Source organism: Embiotoca jacksoni, unplaced genomic scaffold, assembly GCF_022577435.1.
Source record: "Embiotoca jacksoni isolate LCO1_2020_lvr unplaced genomic scaffold, fEmbJac1.0.p SCAF_17, whole genome shotgun sequence".
NCBI lineage: Eukaryota > Metazoa > Chordata > Actinopteri > Embiotocidae > Embiotoca > Embiotoca jacksoni.
The window spans coordinates 5,442,952-5,459,552 of record NW_027185307.1 but is presented as its reverse complement, the minus strand read 5'-3'; the positions used below and the strand labels follow the sequence as shown (position 1 = coordinate 5,459,552).

At 40.5% G+C, this 16,601-nt stretch overlaps 1 protein-coding gene and 1 non-coding gene across 2 annotated transcripts in view; one reads left to right on the top strand and one right to left on the bottom strand.

The window, feature by feature from the left end:
- LOC138199320 (partitioning defective 3 homolog) overlaps positions 1-16,601 on the top strand; it is a 362,202-nt gene that overhangs the window by 28,135 nt on the left and 317,466 nt on the right. The window contains exon 2 of the mRNA XM_069151329.1: positions 10,013-10,114. Within this exon, the coding sequence (XP_069007430.1) occupies positions 10,013-10,114 (102 nt within the window). The remainder of the gene's footprint in view (positions 1-10,012; positions 10,115-16,601) is intronic.
- On the bottom strand, positions 4,607-4,678 carry trnaw-cca (transfer RNA tryptophan (anticodon CCA)). Its single transcript has one exon. It is a non-coding gene; the product is annotated as a tRNA-Trp (tRNA).

The following is a 16,601-nucleotide window of genomic DNA, read 5'->3' as shown; positions in this document are numbered from 1 at the left end:
GTTGTAGTCCTGGAGGCTTACGGACTACAAATCCCCGACTAGAGCAGATCACACAGCGGGGAAGATGACTGCAGAGGTTTATCCAAACGCATCACTCATCTCAGATCAGAACGCTTTGAAAATCAGGTGTCGTTTGACGAAAGAGTCGCTGTGCTTTTGACTTCCAGTGGCAGGAGGATATTTTTCCTGGCTCTCTCCTACTTTCACCTCCGCAGCTCCGTTATGAGACTCCAGAGAATAGACAGTCGTCTCTGCTCTGACTGAGTGTGTTTGTGGGTGTGTCAGATATATGGAGTGTTTCTATGTCACCAGGCTGCAGATTTAGGCTCAGTGTTTGGCAGCCTGACCTGCATCACCAGCTTGAGCCCTTGCTGACCTCTCTGGCACTAACACTGACTCTTTCAGTGCAGAGTGAGGAAATATGAACTGTTTGCTATAAACATATCCATCCTACAAAGCTATTAATCTTGCATTTTGCAATTTTAAAGTCATGTTTCTTAGCATAAACATACATTTATGCCAGCTGGCTGCCAAACTTTTGCTAGTTTCCCTTTGAAAAGATAATAAGAAGAAGTGAACTTGGATCTTTTGAGATTTCTGAGCACTTTGTTTAGTTTAAATGGAAGATGTTACTTCAGCAAGTGAGCCACTAACCTACATACCGAGCTGTTGAATCAACTGAATGATTTATTATAAAGTACGCTGTTTATTGGAACAATGACACCGAATTAAGGAGTGGGGAAGTTCAAGACTTTGCAAATTTATCTGAAAACTGAACGAATTGAATGTCAGCTCAACTTTCAGTTTAGCTTGTTGTGCTTTATTATTTAAAACATATCGGTCAGTTGATTTGTCCCAAGTGAAAAACAAATACTTGACAAGGATGTGTCATTTTTCTAATGCTTGGTGGTATAATCTGCCATGTGAGAGTTAGTCTTTAAAAAAAAAAAAAAAAAACAGCGTCACTCTACTAAAAACATACATTTGAATAATCTGAAATTTAAAAAAAAAAAGGTTAAAAAAAGCACGAGTCATCAAAAAAATGGCTTTTACTGTGAGGACATTAATATCAATCAAATAGTTCCTTTACGTAAGTCAAAAATCACCAAAATATGTGCTGAACCTGTCAGTGTGGACAGCAGCATTTTGATATATTTAATAAGTAGATTTGGTGTAAAGTTGTGATTGTATAGTTTGAGGTATACTGTAAATGGGTCAACACGGTATACACGTAAAAAAATAGACACGTAAAACTACCGAGCATCTTTTTTTTGTCAGCAGGTGGTTGAGTTTTTGCAGCACAATATTCAACTGAAGTGTTCAACAAGCATTCAAACATGAGGTCACCGCTCCTCTTTGTTCATGTCTCTGTGGGTATCCGCCCCGCTCTTTCCCTCTCTATCTGGGTGGAGGACAGTAAATGCCCTTCTCTCTCAGAAACAACATTGTAAAGTTTTATGCATTTTTTTTTTTGGTACGATCCAATTATAGCGTCTGCAACTCCCAAAAATATACGTGTGAAAATCTTTTAATCTTAATTACCACAAGACCGTGAACGTTCTTTGGGGTCATTAAATGTAGCTTGTGGGCCTCTAATGCAGTTTCTCTGTATCATTCTGTGTTGTGCGTGTGCTGCTATGGATAATAACTTGCAGGCGACCCTCTTTGTGCAGCAGCATGTGTACATACGTGAGGTGTCATATTTCTCTCGGTGTTGTACTCTACAGGCTGCGGTGGCTTTGTGCAGGCGGGGCATTAATAATGCACAGACCCTGGAGGTGACTTTGTCTCAGAGGAATACCACTGCAAGGTTTCCCTCACTATAGCAGCTCTTTAGCCAAACGCAGTCGGCCTACACAAAGACAGACTGCAGCGAGCCACAGTTTGGGACTGTGATTTTCCCAGGATGCAATTGTAATCCCCCGAAGGGACGTTCAGTTTATTTTAGTCAGCTAAAACAAACCTGGTGAACTAAACTAGACAGGAAAATCAACCTCAAAGAGTTTGTGTCACTCCCAACATATGATGTCATCCAGAAATTTTGACTCAACAATATAGGCTGTCAGTGCAGCAGAGTGGCTGAAATGCCTCATTGTGTATTTGTTTGCATTAGAGCAGATTTATATAGCTGATTAAAAGCGACATTAAACCGCAGTCATTCACTCTGGATTTTGGTAAATCTATCAGCAATCTAAGCTTGTTTGGTCATGATGAGCAATATTTCAGGCTTTTATTTGCCTTTCATTAAAGACAAAATCACCAACGGATGTTGCTTTTCAGGTGTGTGTGTGTGTAGCAAAGACACACCCACCTCTCAGCATTGATTATATACTGTATTAGGATATGTTTATCTGTGGAGGAAAATATGACACTAACGACTTATCCTCCTCAAAGACTTTCTTTTGTTTCAGACACATGCATAGAAAATGTTAGCAATACTTTCAAATGTGACATTAAGCAGATTTAGCAGCAGCCTGCTACTGTTTTACATCTTCAACTTTGCATTTGTTTTACTTTCTTCTGATAGCAACAGTGAGTGTTTTGTGTGTGTGCGTGTGTGTGTGTGTGTGTGTGTGTGTGTGTGTGTGTGTGTGTGTGTGTGTGTGTGTGCGTGCGTGTGTGTGTGTGTGTGTGTGTGTGTGCATGCAAAAGAGGCAGACAGCTTTTTGTGACACTAATGTTTATAACTCACGGGGGAGAACATACACTCCATAAATCACAGCTATTATTGTGCTGCAGAGCACAAACTCAAAGAGTGGGAGGTTGAGTAGTTCAACTACTGGGTCCACCTCGCGGTTCACAGGGAGGTGTTTACTCCCAGAGGTCAGAGGTCACAGGCTGATGGTAGTGTCTAAGCTCTGTAGTCAGGCAGTGAAAGTCTGGAGATTCTGCAGTCATCTCTGAATAACTTGTTGAGATTTTGTGAAATGTTGGTCGTTACTTGTACACTCTTCTCAACATACGTTCATCACTTTAACGTATAACATTTTCTCTCATACAATCCAGCAGAAGGACATTTTACCAAAGCCACAATAGAATATGGTATTTTAGCACATCATGCAGAGTGAAGCAACTTACTTGAACCCTTTTTTCCATTTCACTAAAGAGCAGTTAATGCAGTCCTTCATATACAATAACTTGCTATGGCAAGATAGGGAATATTGTCTGGTCAACATGTGTCCGACACGTCTAACTTTACTTTAACTTTAACTTTAACTTTTACTTTTACTTTTACTTTAACTTTACTTTATGAGTAAAGACTGCAGGTAGCATATTCACATTTAGTCCAACAACATTTCAGTCTTTGCTGTATTGAATCAATCATCTGCAAAACTACTACTTTGTGATAATCAGTTCTTCCCAGAGTCAACATAACAACCATTATCTTATTTTATTGTAAAAAAAATAACTGCATTTAGTTCGCATCATACGTTGTATATTTTCTATGAATGATCCAACACAGATGAATGTCAGCCATACAGTATACTAGGAACACATACCGAAGGAGCACATGTCAAAAAAAAGGCAACATGTTCTCATGCAGCTGAAAGAGGACAAATTATATTGTCTCCAATCAACCAGACATCACACAACGCCGCAGCTTCATGAAGTCCAATTCCCTCCGAACATTTCTGTGATTTGGAAAGTAGTGAAAACAGGAAGCTGCAGTGATTCATCCGACTTTAGGACAGTGCTGTGAGCAATGACCTGCACAAAAGCTGTCCATGCGAAGTCTCAATAAACAGTGAAATACTGTGAGGGAACAGAACGCATCACTGATCCAACATGCTTCAGAGACATACAGAGCTGCACATGCACACATTCCTGAGCTCAAGGCTAATTAGACAAACACTGTACGACTGTGTCGACCAGATAGTTTTGTGATTCATTAAATATGAGGGAGAGATGGAATTCAGATAATGCATGTGTGTAGAAAGAGTAGATGATGTCAGCAGGGCACATGTCGTTTTAGATCTTTTGATTTACACTGACGTATTATATTATTGTGAAAGCAAGCATACTCAAACTATTTTAGAAAAGTGTTCCCTGTCCAGGCTTTTTCCTTCTTGGGAATTTGTTTTTGATGGATTTGATGGAATCAATTTCATACATTCTGGTATGAACTTGCCATGAACAGAAATTACGCATCCCTCTTTGAATTAATTAAATGCCACATGGGTGTGAGGGTGTTTTGTAAACTTCTCACAGTAGATATGGATTTATTTTTCTATACTACACTACACTTGATTAAATTGTGTTTCAACAACACTCGTAAAACAGTGATAAGATAATGAACAGTTTTGTTCTTCTGTGTGACTCCTCTCTTGCATGCTTATCACATCTCACCCACTTCCTGAGTTTACAGAGCAGAGCCTGTTGATGCCGTCTGTAGGAGATAACTGACAGTCACAGTAAACCGTGGCTGCATGTAGTTTGTGGAACAGCATTATCCTAACGGATCCATCAGTAAGGGATATCCTCCAAATGCTTGACATTTCTCAGTGCTTACTAATTCACAACGTCTTTGTGTCACGCTGCAGTTTTCCATTTTGTGACCTTATGAAAACCTGAACCGAAGCTGAATGCAGGCTGCGTTAAAAAGCTTTGACCCCGACGTGATTTGAACACGCAACCTTCTGATCTGGAGTCAGACGCGCTACCGTTGCGCCACGAGGTCCTGCTGGAGTCACTGTTATTTGAGAAGTACCTCGGGTCAGTGATATTCCCCCGGTGGGAATAGCAACACTTGTCGGCGCTAATGTAGCAATCATAAAACACACACAGACACGCGTTCTCTCTTTCTCTCACACACACTTTTTCCTCACCCTCCTCTCTCCCCTAAGTTTCCTCCAGGGCACCAGTCTTTGTGTGGTCTTTGTCAGGACCAGGCGGCCCACTTTAGCACAAAGACGCAGATACAAGGGTGAAGAGAGTTATTGTCTGGGCTGATGTTGCAACTGTGTGTGTGTGTGTGTGTGTGTGTGTGTGTGTGTGTGTGTGTGTGTGTGTGTGTGTGACACAGCGAACAACAACCGCTCTGTTTCCCTTCACCTTCACATGAGCAGATACCTGATCAGAGCAGGCTGGCGGTGTGTCACTGATTCAGTGTATGAATGGATGAGTGAAGCTCACAGGTGACTAAACAGGTCACTGGGGCGGCAGCTGAACGGCCGGCATGTAATCCTCCCTGGCACACCCTGCATATCTGCTCATATCTCTCCGGCCACACAAAAGTCTTTTCAGTTGCAGGTGCAGGGATTATGCCGTGGTCATAGAACATACATGTTTAGTCACCAGGACACTTTATTCACAGTTCATGTGTTAAATGTTCTTCTGCATTTGGATCCACATGTAATCAGATCCTCCATCCATGCTCGCCTCATGATGGTTCATTAGCAAGTCTGGCTCATTTTGCATCACCGCTACGTGCAGTATCGTCCTGTTAAATTGAAACCCAGCACGCTGTACATTCCTGAGCTGTTGCATGTGGCAACACAACATGCAGGCAATTTACATGTCTCCTCTTATATTCATACTTTATCTTTTCATGGGCTCCTGACATTAGTGACAGTTACTATAGGAAACATTTATTTGGAGATGACATGACTGTGATATGACAGGAATCTTAATGAAGGTGACGAGCTCTCCTGTACTTGCAGGATGTTGCCAAACTTGCCAAGTGTCATATTTTGAAGCCTTATCTGGCATCTGGTGGTTTCATTGTGGCCTATCAAAGTATAAGCTTTGTAATCCTGGTTCTATTTTAAAATCCTGTCACTGTGGAGCGCTTTAGAAGCTGTTGTTCAGGACTCGCGGGTAACTTTAAAATGTTTTGTACTCGACCTGAGGACCTGCTGCAAGTACAGCACTGGGATGAAAAGTTGCAACTTACAAGATGCAACTTTAGAGTACCGCTGTTTACTTTACACAGGTTACTCTGGTTTCTACAGGTTTCCCATAATCTGTCTGCATGTTTGCAGTAAGGTGGACAGGTATGTGGTGTTCTCATGTTTCACTGTCGGTCTAGTCGGTCCCCACATGGCTCAGATGGGCTCTCAGAGCGAAACTTAACATTTGTACTTGATATGTTTTGTTCCAGTGGTTTTTCCATTTGTAAATGAAATAATACATTGGGGTACACTGCCTGTTCAGTAATAGGATCAAGGTACTCTTAGGTTGTGAATGGAAAGGCTTGTCATTTGTAAGTATATAGTTTATATACAAATTAAACAGAAATATATGCTTTGTAGATGTGGATGTTGTTCCTTTGATGCACATGACATTTCTCTGACCTCAAGAGTAAAAGTGTTAATAAGCCTGTCAAAGATGATTTTTTTGTCTGTGCCTGGAATTACTTTTCAGGAGAGCTCTCTTACTTTTTAGATGCTTAAAGATATCGAGAAAAAAAAGTATTTCCACTTGCTTGCTGGAGGCTGATCCGAGATGTTTCCTGCTCCTCTTTGTACAGTTTCAGTTTTAGTTTTGAAAAACATATCTCCAGATTTAGAGAATTGAAAACACAGAAGTCTTCATGACTTTGCCTCGTAATGCAAGAGCCACTCTTCATAACACGTTGATGTAGTTGCAGAGATGACGGTAACAAAATGAACTGAGGCTGATTGCTGAGTGTGTTGACACTTTATCAACTCAACGCATGTCCTCCCCTCCTGCTTTGACTACACTGCAGTAATACAATGAACTCTTTGTTGGAACGAGCACTCTGTACTGATATTTATATTTTACTGTAAATTACTGTTTCAGTTTTTATTTCTCAGAGCATGCAGCATGTTTCAAGATTATGGGATGTAGTTTAGGAGAGTGCTTGTTAAAAGGTTTCATGATGAACAAATGACACGATCATCCATCTCCAGGAAAAAACATTGCTTCCAGTCTGAATACATTATTAAAAGACATGTCTATGCTCCCAACATGTTATATCCTCAACAGGTCTGCAGGATGGGAGCAGAAAATAGTTTCTAAGAACTAGGTTAAACAGAGGATTTGACTATTTTAATAGTTTGATACCAGCTGAAGTGCTAACATGGCCAGCTGTGTTTGTCTAGGAGAACTTACTAACACTTACAAGTATCTAAAAGAGACAAAAAACAAAACAACTTAAGGCATGTGTGTATCAGTCGAGACCTTGGTATTTACACCGAAGTATTCAGAGATAACCTCCAAAACACAAACTCTAATCCCTGTCAGCTAATGCGGCAGTAAAAGGTCCTTGAAATGAGAATATTTAAGAATTGTTTTTGGCTTGCTGGAGGCTGAGCACCCTTGAAGTAAAGTTCCTGCATAATTCAAACTAAGTCAAATCTAAACAGTGTCTGTCAAAGTGAAATTCTTTCCTTCCATCCCGAGGGTATTTCTGGGATTAAGTTGTGCGGCTGAGCTCTTTTCAAAATCATATTTGTTGCTCATAATCCATCTGAGGAACAAGTCTGGATGAAGATCATGTTGAACAGATGTGGAGCGTGTCAGCGTTTGAACACTTGAAGGTTTAGCTGAGGGTCAGTTTGTGGTTTGTAATGACTCCCACAGAGGGTAATGCTGTGTCTTTCTTCTTCTGGGGTTTCTCTGTGTTTTGTAGTGGTATTGTAGTGTAGTTATAGCATTTTCTATTTCCTTTGTCTTCCATGTTGGACTTTTTTCAAACCCAGACAAACAGCCCTACATTAGGTTTTAATGCAGATCATAATCCATATTATTCTGTATACACATCAACTTGCTCTGTCTGTAATGGCTGTAGTTCTGTCAGTGGTCATTAAGAACATGGTAACTACCTAACTCTCTTTGTTTCTGGTTTTTGATGAACTCACCATCTTTTCCCTCTTCATAACCTCAAATAGGAAGAGAAATACCACACAGTCATTCCCTCCATGATTTGGACCATTTTCCCTGGCGAACCGCGGTGGAGCTCAGTACAACAGAGCCGCGTATGAAGGCATTTAACCACAGTCCTGAAGACTGCTCGGTTTGGAGGAGAAAGCGTAGAGGAAAAGAGGCAGAGGGAGAGAAATACAGACAACAGGCAGACAAAAGAGTGAGGAGATTCTGTCATAACGTGGTGAAGGAGGAAGGACAGTCACTGAGCGGAGCGGTTTCTCTTTACCCTCCTGTCTGACTGGACCGTCATGCTTCAGTGCTTGTAGGCTATGAGCTGGGCAACGGCAGACTGTGGGAGAGCAGTGAGGGAGGGAGGACGGACGGACGGACAGACGGACGGAAGGAGGGACGGAAGGAAGGAAGGAAGGAAGGAAGGAAGGAAGGAAGGAAGGAAGGAAGGAAGGAAGGAAGGAAGGAAGGAAAGAAGGAGGGAAAGAAGGAAGGAAGGAAGGAGGGAAGGAAGGAAGAGGCAAACGGAGAGAACGGGAAACTTTTTCAGCTTATTATTTCTCAGTGTCAGACATCTAAACCAAGATAAAGTTTAAATACAGTAACTGAACATTGGTTTATTCACCTATGCTTGTCATACAGCCAAAATGTCAGCTATTGTGAGTCTAAGACTAGCTGCTAAGATGACAAAGGCTGAGCTAAAACAACTGTAAGTTTACTGTTTTCTTTCAATGAAATGGATTTCAATTCAGTAAGTTATTCTGAAGAACTAAATTTGTCAATAACTAAAATCCTATCGTGATAGAGAAACTCCCCCGTCTAACTACCTCAGCAGTAACCGCCATTTCAGCTTTTGTTTTAAAATGATGGCTTTACATTTGATTTGAGGAAGTAGAGTAAGAGACAAGTAAGTTGTATTATGTGATTGAATATTTGACACTGCATGGATAATGTGCACATATTTAAAGTGAATTCTGGAGTTAACCTGAATCGTAGCTGCAGGTGTTTCGATAACAGCCTACTAACGCTGCATCAAAATTCTCTCTAGGGGTAGCGCTAAAGTTAGCTTGCTGCTCCTGGCCTGTATTTAGTATACTGATTGTGTAGCTGCAAAAAAACGGAGAAACAATCGCTCAGCTTTTGAAGTGAGGATTCCCTTAACCCTCGTGTTGTCCTTGGATTAAAATGACCCGCAGCTGTGTTCAACCAAGTTCTATTTTATTTTCATATTTTTTGGGATCATTGGTGACAAGGAGGCTGTGAGGGTTTCTTTAAAGAATGATGACCAATGATCCCAAAAAATATAAATATATAGAAATAAAATAGAACTTGGTTGAACACAGCTGCGGGTCGTTTTGACCCGAGGACAACACGAGGGTTAAGTGCCGAGTCGGAAGCTAATGTCGGCATTGTAAGTGCCGTCTTGGTACACCAGAGTGGCTTTGGTGTTGTGTGGAAGTCTGTTTCCTTGTCATAAGTGTTTCCCCTCACGGTAACCTGAACCAAACCTAGTTCTAACCCCAATCACTGAGTGGGGTGCTGTTCACTACCGTAATGGGAGGGAAATACTAACAGAGGAGGAACAGACTTGCAGGTGAGTACCGACCCGCTTTGAGCATTGATTCTTAGATGGTTATATGGATTCATAAACAAGTTGAGTTTTAGCAAACTGAGCTGCTCCTTTACCTCAGTGCATCATGTACGCATTTATATTCATATACTGATGCAAAAGAGGCGATGGCAGTTTTTTGAACTGCCTCGCAAGGGTGGCGTATCTGTAAGAAGAGATAAGAAGAGACATTTCCTATTCTGCCTTTATCATTCCTCTTCTCTCCTCTACACCCACACGGAGGAAGGTTTGAGCTATATGCTCAGTTTGCAGGCCTTCCAGCAGAGGATTCAAATATTTCATAACCGATATCATGATGTCAATCCACAACCATGTCAGAGCCCCTCTGGGTGCCAGCTTACTGGATCATTATATTAACCACATGGTGATTAGATCAGCAGCTGATTCCTAAGGAGGCACAAGCTCCTGATTCATTTGACCTGCCAATGATAGTATGTTGCATGGCTTTATTTGCATAATGCTGCAAATCCTCCGTCTATATGATGCAAATCAAGCTAATCTCATTACAGAGCTAATTCTCTCCCTCTCTTTTATTTTCTATAGGACCCGGGCTATTGGGTTCAGGTCCACCGGCTGGAACATGGAGATGGAGGCATTCTGGACCTGGATGATATGCTGTGTGATGTGGTGGATGACAAAGATAGGGTGAGTCAAACTCTGCATGAAATTGCAAGACATGTTGAGTATACTTTTTAAATATTTTATTTCATATTTTATTAGTTTGTATATTTACTAGGTGCCCTACATTTTTCCTCTGAAGGGCCAAAATTTAATCTCGATGGAGCGACGTGGGCCAAAAATGTATGTTTATGTAATGAGAAATTCCAATTTAAACATTGTAAATCAACAATAAAATTTCAGAATAACTAAAACTCTACTCATTATTCTGCGTAATTGTAACATTATTACTATATTTAGCAGGAGAGAGAATACCATAATTCTTCATAGATAAGAAGACATAGGCTAATGTAATTTGATGGGTAAGATTAACAGCACTTGTACCTTGCCATATAACTCATATTATGTTCTTTTTTAGCTGCACAAACTATATGGTTCATAGTAATTACGGCTAGGTTTCACTGCACTTAAGAAATAAGGAGAGTAAGCACGACCTTGTCAAATAACATGGTGGGCCAGAAAAAAGCAGATGTGGGCCAAACTTGGACTGTGGACCCCAAATTGGGCTGATCTGTGCTCAACATTTCCCTTTTACTTTTCCTTGTACACAAATAGCTTTTACTTTCATCTAAACTCTGAAACGTTGTGTATAGAAACCTGGCACTGCTACAAATGTTTCACTGACATATGCTTATGATGACACCTGTCTGCTATTACTGTCACCATTACAACACTACAGAATGGTAAACTACTGCTCACTACCACCATGCCTCTATTTAATCAGTTCAACCTGTTGGCAGCTCCACCTGGCTTTCATATTTGTGGAAGGTTGAATGATGCAACACAGTTGGCTGAGGCTCCACTTTCGTGTGTGTGTGTGTGTGTGTGTGTGTGTGTGTGTGTGTGTGTGTGTGTGGTGGTGGTGGGGGGGGGGGGGGGTTCTCTGTTTGACAATATAAGTGTGTGAGGGTAAAATCTGTCAGAGGCATTATGATAACACACCACCCACCCCACCCACTAGACCAACTGTGAGTGAGTACCCACAATCCACTGCATGCTTCCCATGGGAACACTGCTGACTGCACCTGAGTCACTAACTGTTTGGCTTTAATGTTGGGCCAGTTAGTGAGCTATATACCACCCCCCCACCCCCACCCCCACACACACACCTCCTTTGTGTCCTTGAGTAGGAAGTGGTTTAGATGAGTATTTTCAACCAGTTTTCAATTCATTTAAATTGTTAAATGAAATGAAATTGACTAAATGCCAGCTTGTTTACTAGAATTTACTCCCCAGCCAGTGCTACTAACTTAAAATAATTCAGAAATAACAAAATAATAAGACAGAGACTCTTTATTTCTACAATAACAGCCATCTGCTTTTACTCATTGTAGTTTATCCTGGTGTGGGGATAACAGTTCACGTCACTGTATTTTTTAAATTCCTATCTGTTAGCAGAAGGTTAAGGGGTGTATATGTTTTTAAGCTGGTGCTATCTTGTGAAATCCAAAAATATATCCTCCTCATCAACACTGTGTTTTATGCTGCTGTTTCCTGTCGAATTGAACATTTCCCCATCTGATCCTGAGGTGTGGAGCTGTTCAGCGAGCTGGTTGGTTTGACTGGTTTGAACAGTTAGTCTGTTTGATAGACAGATGCTTTTTGGTTTCTGTGGATTTGTACATGAATGAGAGACAAAGAGAGAGTATGTGTGCAGGTGCATCTGTACACCTAGTAATGACTGTGTGGTAGGTGCCATGGTTACGCATCAGGTGGGATCAGAGGGGGAGAGCAGCCGGTTTGCACCTGCTGCTTGAAACACTCCTTTTTCTCTCTCATCTCATCTTCTCTCGCCTCCTTTTCCTCATCCATCCTCTGTGATCTCTGGCAGGCCAAACACACAGAGAAAGAAGAGAAGGGTTAAGCAGTTATGGCAAACTAACGGAGAATTACTTGACAGATGCACTGCACTTTTTCTTCCATTGTTTCTGATACTGTAAAAACCTGCTCCCCCTGGTGGTTGTTTGGTCTCATTACCTTCTCACTGGTAACAGGATAGAAGATATTGAAGACCATCAGCATGACACAATCGTAGCTTTCTTCCTGATCGTTGGTGATTGTTGCATAATTGTGAACACTGTGGTTTTATTGTGATTTTTAAAGTTCATCTTCTCGCTCTGGAGTCATTAAACTGTCAAACCCATAACAATATCAGTCGGCCTGAAAAGTAGACAGTGACAGTCTGCACACAAGACTGACATACTGTAATAATACTGTGCTGACAGTTATTGTATAACAGAGAGCGAAGCTCAGCTCAAAGAAGGCAGCCCTCTGTGTATCTGTGTATCTGTGTGTGTCTCTGTGTGTGTGTGTGTGTGTGTGTGTGTGTGTGTGTGTGTGTGTGTGTGTGTGTGTGTGCGTGTGCGTGCATGAGTTTATCTCAGTGTGGGTGTTTGCTGCTTTGTGTGTGTGTGTATACAGTTATAGAGGGAAATCCAGTCTGTCCAGTTCTTTCCATCAGCCAATGACTACTTCCCTCTTTTACAATCTAATCTACGAACAGGCAGGAACACACTTAACATATTCTTATTCTATATGACAACCTCTTTGTACAGAAGTGGGACTTCCACAGATGTAGTGGGAGCAGTTGTAGAGGAACAGGTTTTACCGCCATACGTGTGAGAGCCATGAAGCCTTTGTGGTTTTATACGATAGATAGTGGAGTAAGAACAGTCTTGTTCTACCTCAGAAACTGTCGTCGCTGACATGATCTGGAGTCTGATACCCAACATTTTGACATGAACTCTGACACTAGAGCTTTTTTTTTCCCTTGTCGACATTACACGGTGTACTTAGCAGAACCATTTCAGCTTGTTAAGCCTCCTCCGTTTCCTCCTGTCTGCTCTCTTTGTAGACAGGATTTGTTAAGCTCAGACATGGTTAGTAGACAGGTCCCTGACAAACTCAAAATCAGCTCACTTAATAAACACCGTCATGGATTGTCTATTTCAAGTTGTGCATCTTCAGTTGAGCAGCACACATCATTTTTTGTTTCAGTTCTTTAGGACAGTTTTCTTATAGATTACAAGTTAGGTTAATTAGAGTTGGGCGATAAGGCTCTAAAGTAGTATTAAAACACTTCAGGGTATTTCTCCAATAACGATATTCTTGATAATATGACAAAATACTGAAATATGTTTTAATGTTCATTTTAAAAACATTCATCATTTTTAACTGTTATAGTTTTATATGTCTGCATAAACATAACAGTTTGCCTTCAAATATTCAGTGAAAACTCATATTCCAGTGATTTGTTTTACATCTGATCTTTAGAAATCAAAACACTTCCACACTACTGGAGTTGCTCCCCTTTTTGGAACTAACTCCTCCACCGTGGAGCCATTTTCACACACATAGAGTCTAAAATCATCACCTCAACAAGTCATAACATTGCTGTTATCACATATACAATTTTAAAAATCATATTCAAAATAATGAACGATACAATACTGCACAGTTCTAGTATCGATGATGATAAGCTTTTCATAGCAAACCATTCTATTTAAAAGAATCATCTCACATGTTGCAAGTTTCGGTGCCTATCCCGTTGTGTGTGTGTGTGTGTGTGTGTGTGTGTGTGTGTGTGTGTGTGTGTGTGTGTGTGTGTGTGTGTGTGAGGTGTCTGGCTCAGGTTCAGCAGTCAGATTATCATGCTGTGATTCATATGCAGTCACACAGCTGCATGCTGCAGCCTGTCTGTCTCTGCTCCACAGATCTTCATTTCGATGATATAACTTCCATTTGACATGCGTGAGGAATATGAGTACATTTGTACAGCAAGCTTTAGTTTTAGTTCGGTGTTACACACGTGTCTCATCTGCTGTTCCAAGTTTGGTTCTAGAGAGAAGTTCAGCTTCATGTCTTCATTTCTTTCTTTGAGTTATTTGCTCAGATTTCAGATGTCATTGATATTCAACAGTGTTTTTGAGCAAGCTCTGTCTCCTTATTTAAGAAGTTAAACGAGGCTAAAGATGACCTATTTATGATGTCCCAATACTATCTGTAGTTTTGTCTATTATAGTGTATTGTGCATCTATCTAGTGTGTGATGCATTAACAGTAAAGTTTCAAAAGTTCCTTGATGTTTACTGGCAGCTCGCCACAACAGCTCTTTGATGCACTACTGCCACCAACTGACTGACATGTAGTATGAGGAGGAGTGGCATCAGGCTTTCTATACAGATCTTCTCTGGAAAGAATGATAAATATTGGATATGTCTCTTCTTTAGCACTTTTTAGCTCATCAGACTCCAGATCCGACAATAACTTTTCTATGTGTTTTACATGTAGTTCATTGTGTGAGCAGCTCTATAGTATGTTTAATATTAAAACTACCCTGACTAGAATTAAATAGAATAATAACAACACCACTAGCTACATACTTGCCACAGCAGCAGCCCTGTTCTGATGATAGAGAAAATAATCATGCCATCGACTGCAGTAAGGATAATAAGGTTCGATGGGATCTCTGCCAATTACAACACAATGGTGCTTTGAATGTACGTCATGTTTTTGTTGGTCTGACCTTACAGCTGCACACCCTGGATGATGATTGAGGTATAATGAAAATATGCAGGCAAGAATCCCAATTCAATTTCTGAACTTTATTTCTTAGCATGTCCTCCTTTAAGAAACTCCAAAAGGTTTTTGAAAAAATGGTTAAAAATTCCTGTGGTTATATTTTTTAGAGTTACTTAGAGGTACATTGATGCCCGGAGAGCTCATTTGCACTTAGTCACTCCATCTTGTTTGGATTGGATAGCTTTCTGATTTCTAATTGGTTTAATGTAAATGTATGCTATACATATTCATTCAGATGAACTGTAATGGGATTTCTCCTGAGGTGGTTTGATCAGTTATTCATTCATTCATTCATTCATTCATTCATTCATTCATTCATTCATTCATGTTTTTGTTAGATATAGCCAGCAAGGGATAGTTGTTAGCTAATGATACCTAACTAGTAATGCCATAACTAACCTGCTAAACTTCAGAAGTTATTCTTCTTCAGGTGTTTTTGGCATTGACCAAGCTTTAGGTGCGTTACATCTCCTGGACTTGAGGAAGACCTCCCCTAATTAACATGTATATGAAACACGTATATGTGTAAAACAAAATATCTGAAATCTCATTTATGTTTTATATGCACACGAGAGTCTTGAAATGAGCCTTAGATGGACATTACAATTACTGACATATTGATAATGCAGCGTTCTTGAAGTCTGAAGTCCTCTGCGGGGCTGAATGAGGGCCACCGCACAAAAAATGAACAGCATACAAATTCTTCAGTCAGTCTCATATCAAAGAAGAAGGTGTGAACTTTAATGTAGCTCAGCCTCAGGTCAAACTTTAGAAATATGCTTGAGAGCCATCAAATGGCTGGAAATAAGCTGCGATACAGCCCCTTCATTCATACACCAGATGGCAACCTGGCAATTAAAAGGTCTCCTGGTTAGAATATAGCTGTAGGTAAGAAATTCACAACATGGGTCTGTTAAAATTCATTTATAAAAGAGGGGAATTCCTTTGATGTGGCCAATTAGATTAGATTAGATTCAATTTTAATGATCATTGCAGGAAGATGGGGCTGTTTCATTTGCAATTATACTGTTATACTAAGTGTTAGAGCTGTTGTTGTTGCAGACGACAAACATAATGTGTGATTACTGACACGGAGTTCTTGAATGTGTGGTACAATAAATTGTGAGTGACAAACTAACTTCAAAAAAGCAGAAGGTATTTAATTGTCTCATACAAGCAGTTAATTTCATTTGAGATGAGAACATGCAAAACATAATTGTTGGAGACACTGGAGTCAGATGTGCTGCTGATTTGCTAAAAGGCAAATTCAGTGTGATAGTTCACGTCTCCTGCAGCTCCAATCCTCACAGAGAGACTTGAGATACTCAAGTTCAGTTTGAACTGTCTTCCTGCCTGATGTTCTGTGGTTGTGACTACCAATACACTCTTGTTTATTAACTTCTTCGCATTCTTACTGTGCAAATTTGCAAGCTGATGTCCAGATATGTTGTTTGAAGGGAGCTTGATAACAAATAATTTAAGATGATTGAAGGAGCTGGGTCTCTCAGTGTTTGAAGTCTGGATCTCCCTCATTAACAGAGGTGAGACGAAGCCAGCTCGTCCCTTTGGGCTCAGTGAGTGCAGAGGTCATTAACAGAAACAGCTCATTCAATTCATTCAATCAGCAGCTCAGCGTTGTGTGTTATTACAGCGGGTGCACGACGGACATGCAGTGACACTGTTGAACCACAAAGAGGCACTCAAGCTCAGGTTATAGAACCAGACTGCTCTGTGTGCTGTCTGCTGCACGGAGTCTGAGTATGTTTTGCCTTGGGGAAAGGAGAGTTTAGAATAATAGACGCATGTAATTTCATAGAAAAAAATAAAAAAATGCAAAAAAACATATAACAAGTGCTAAGAGCTTAAATAGACAC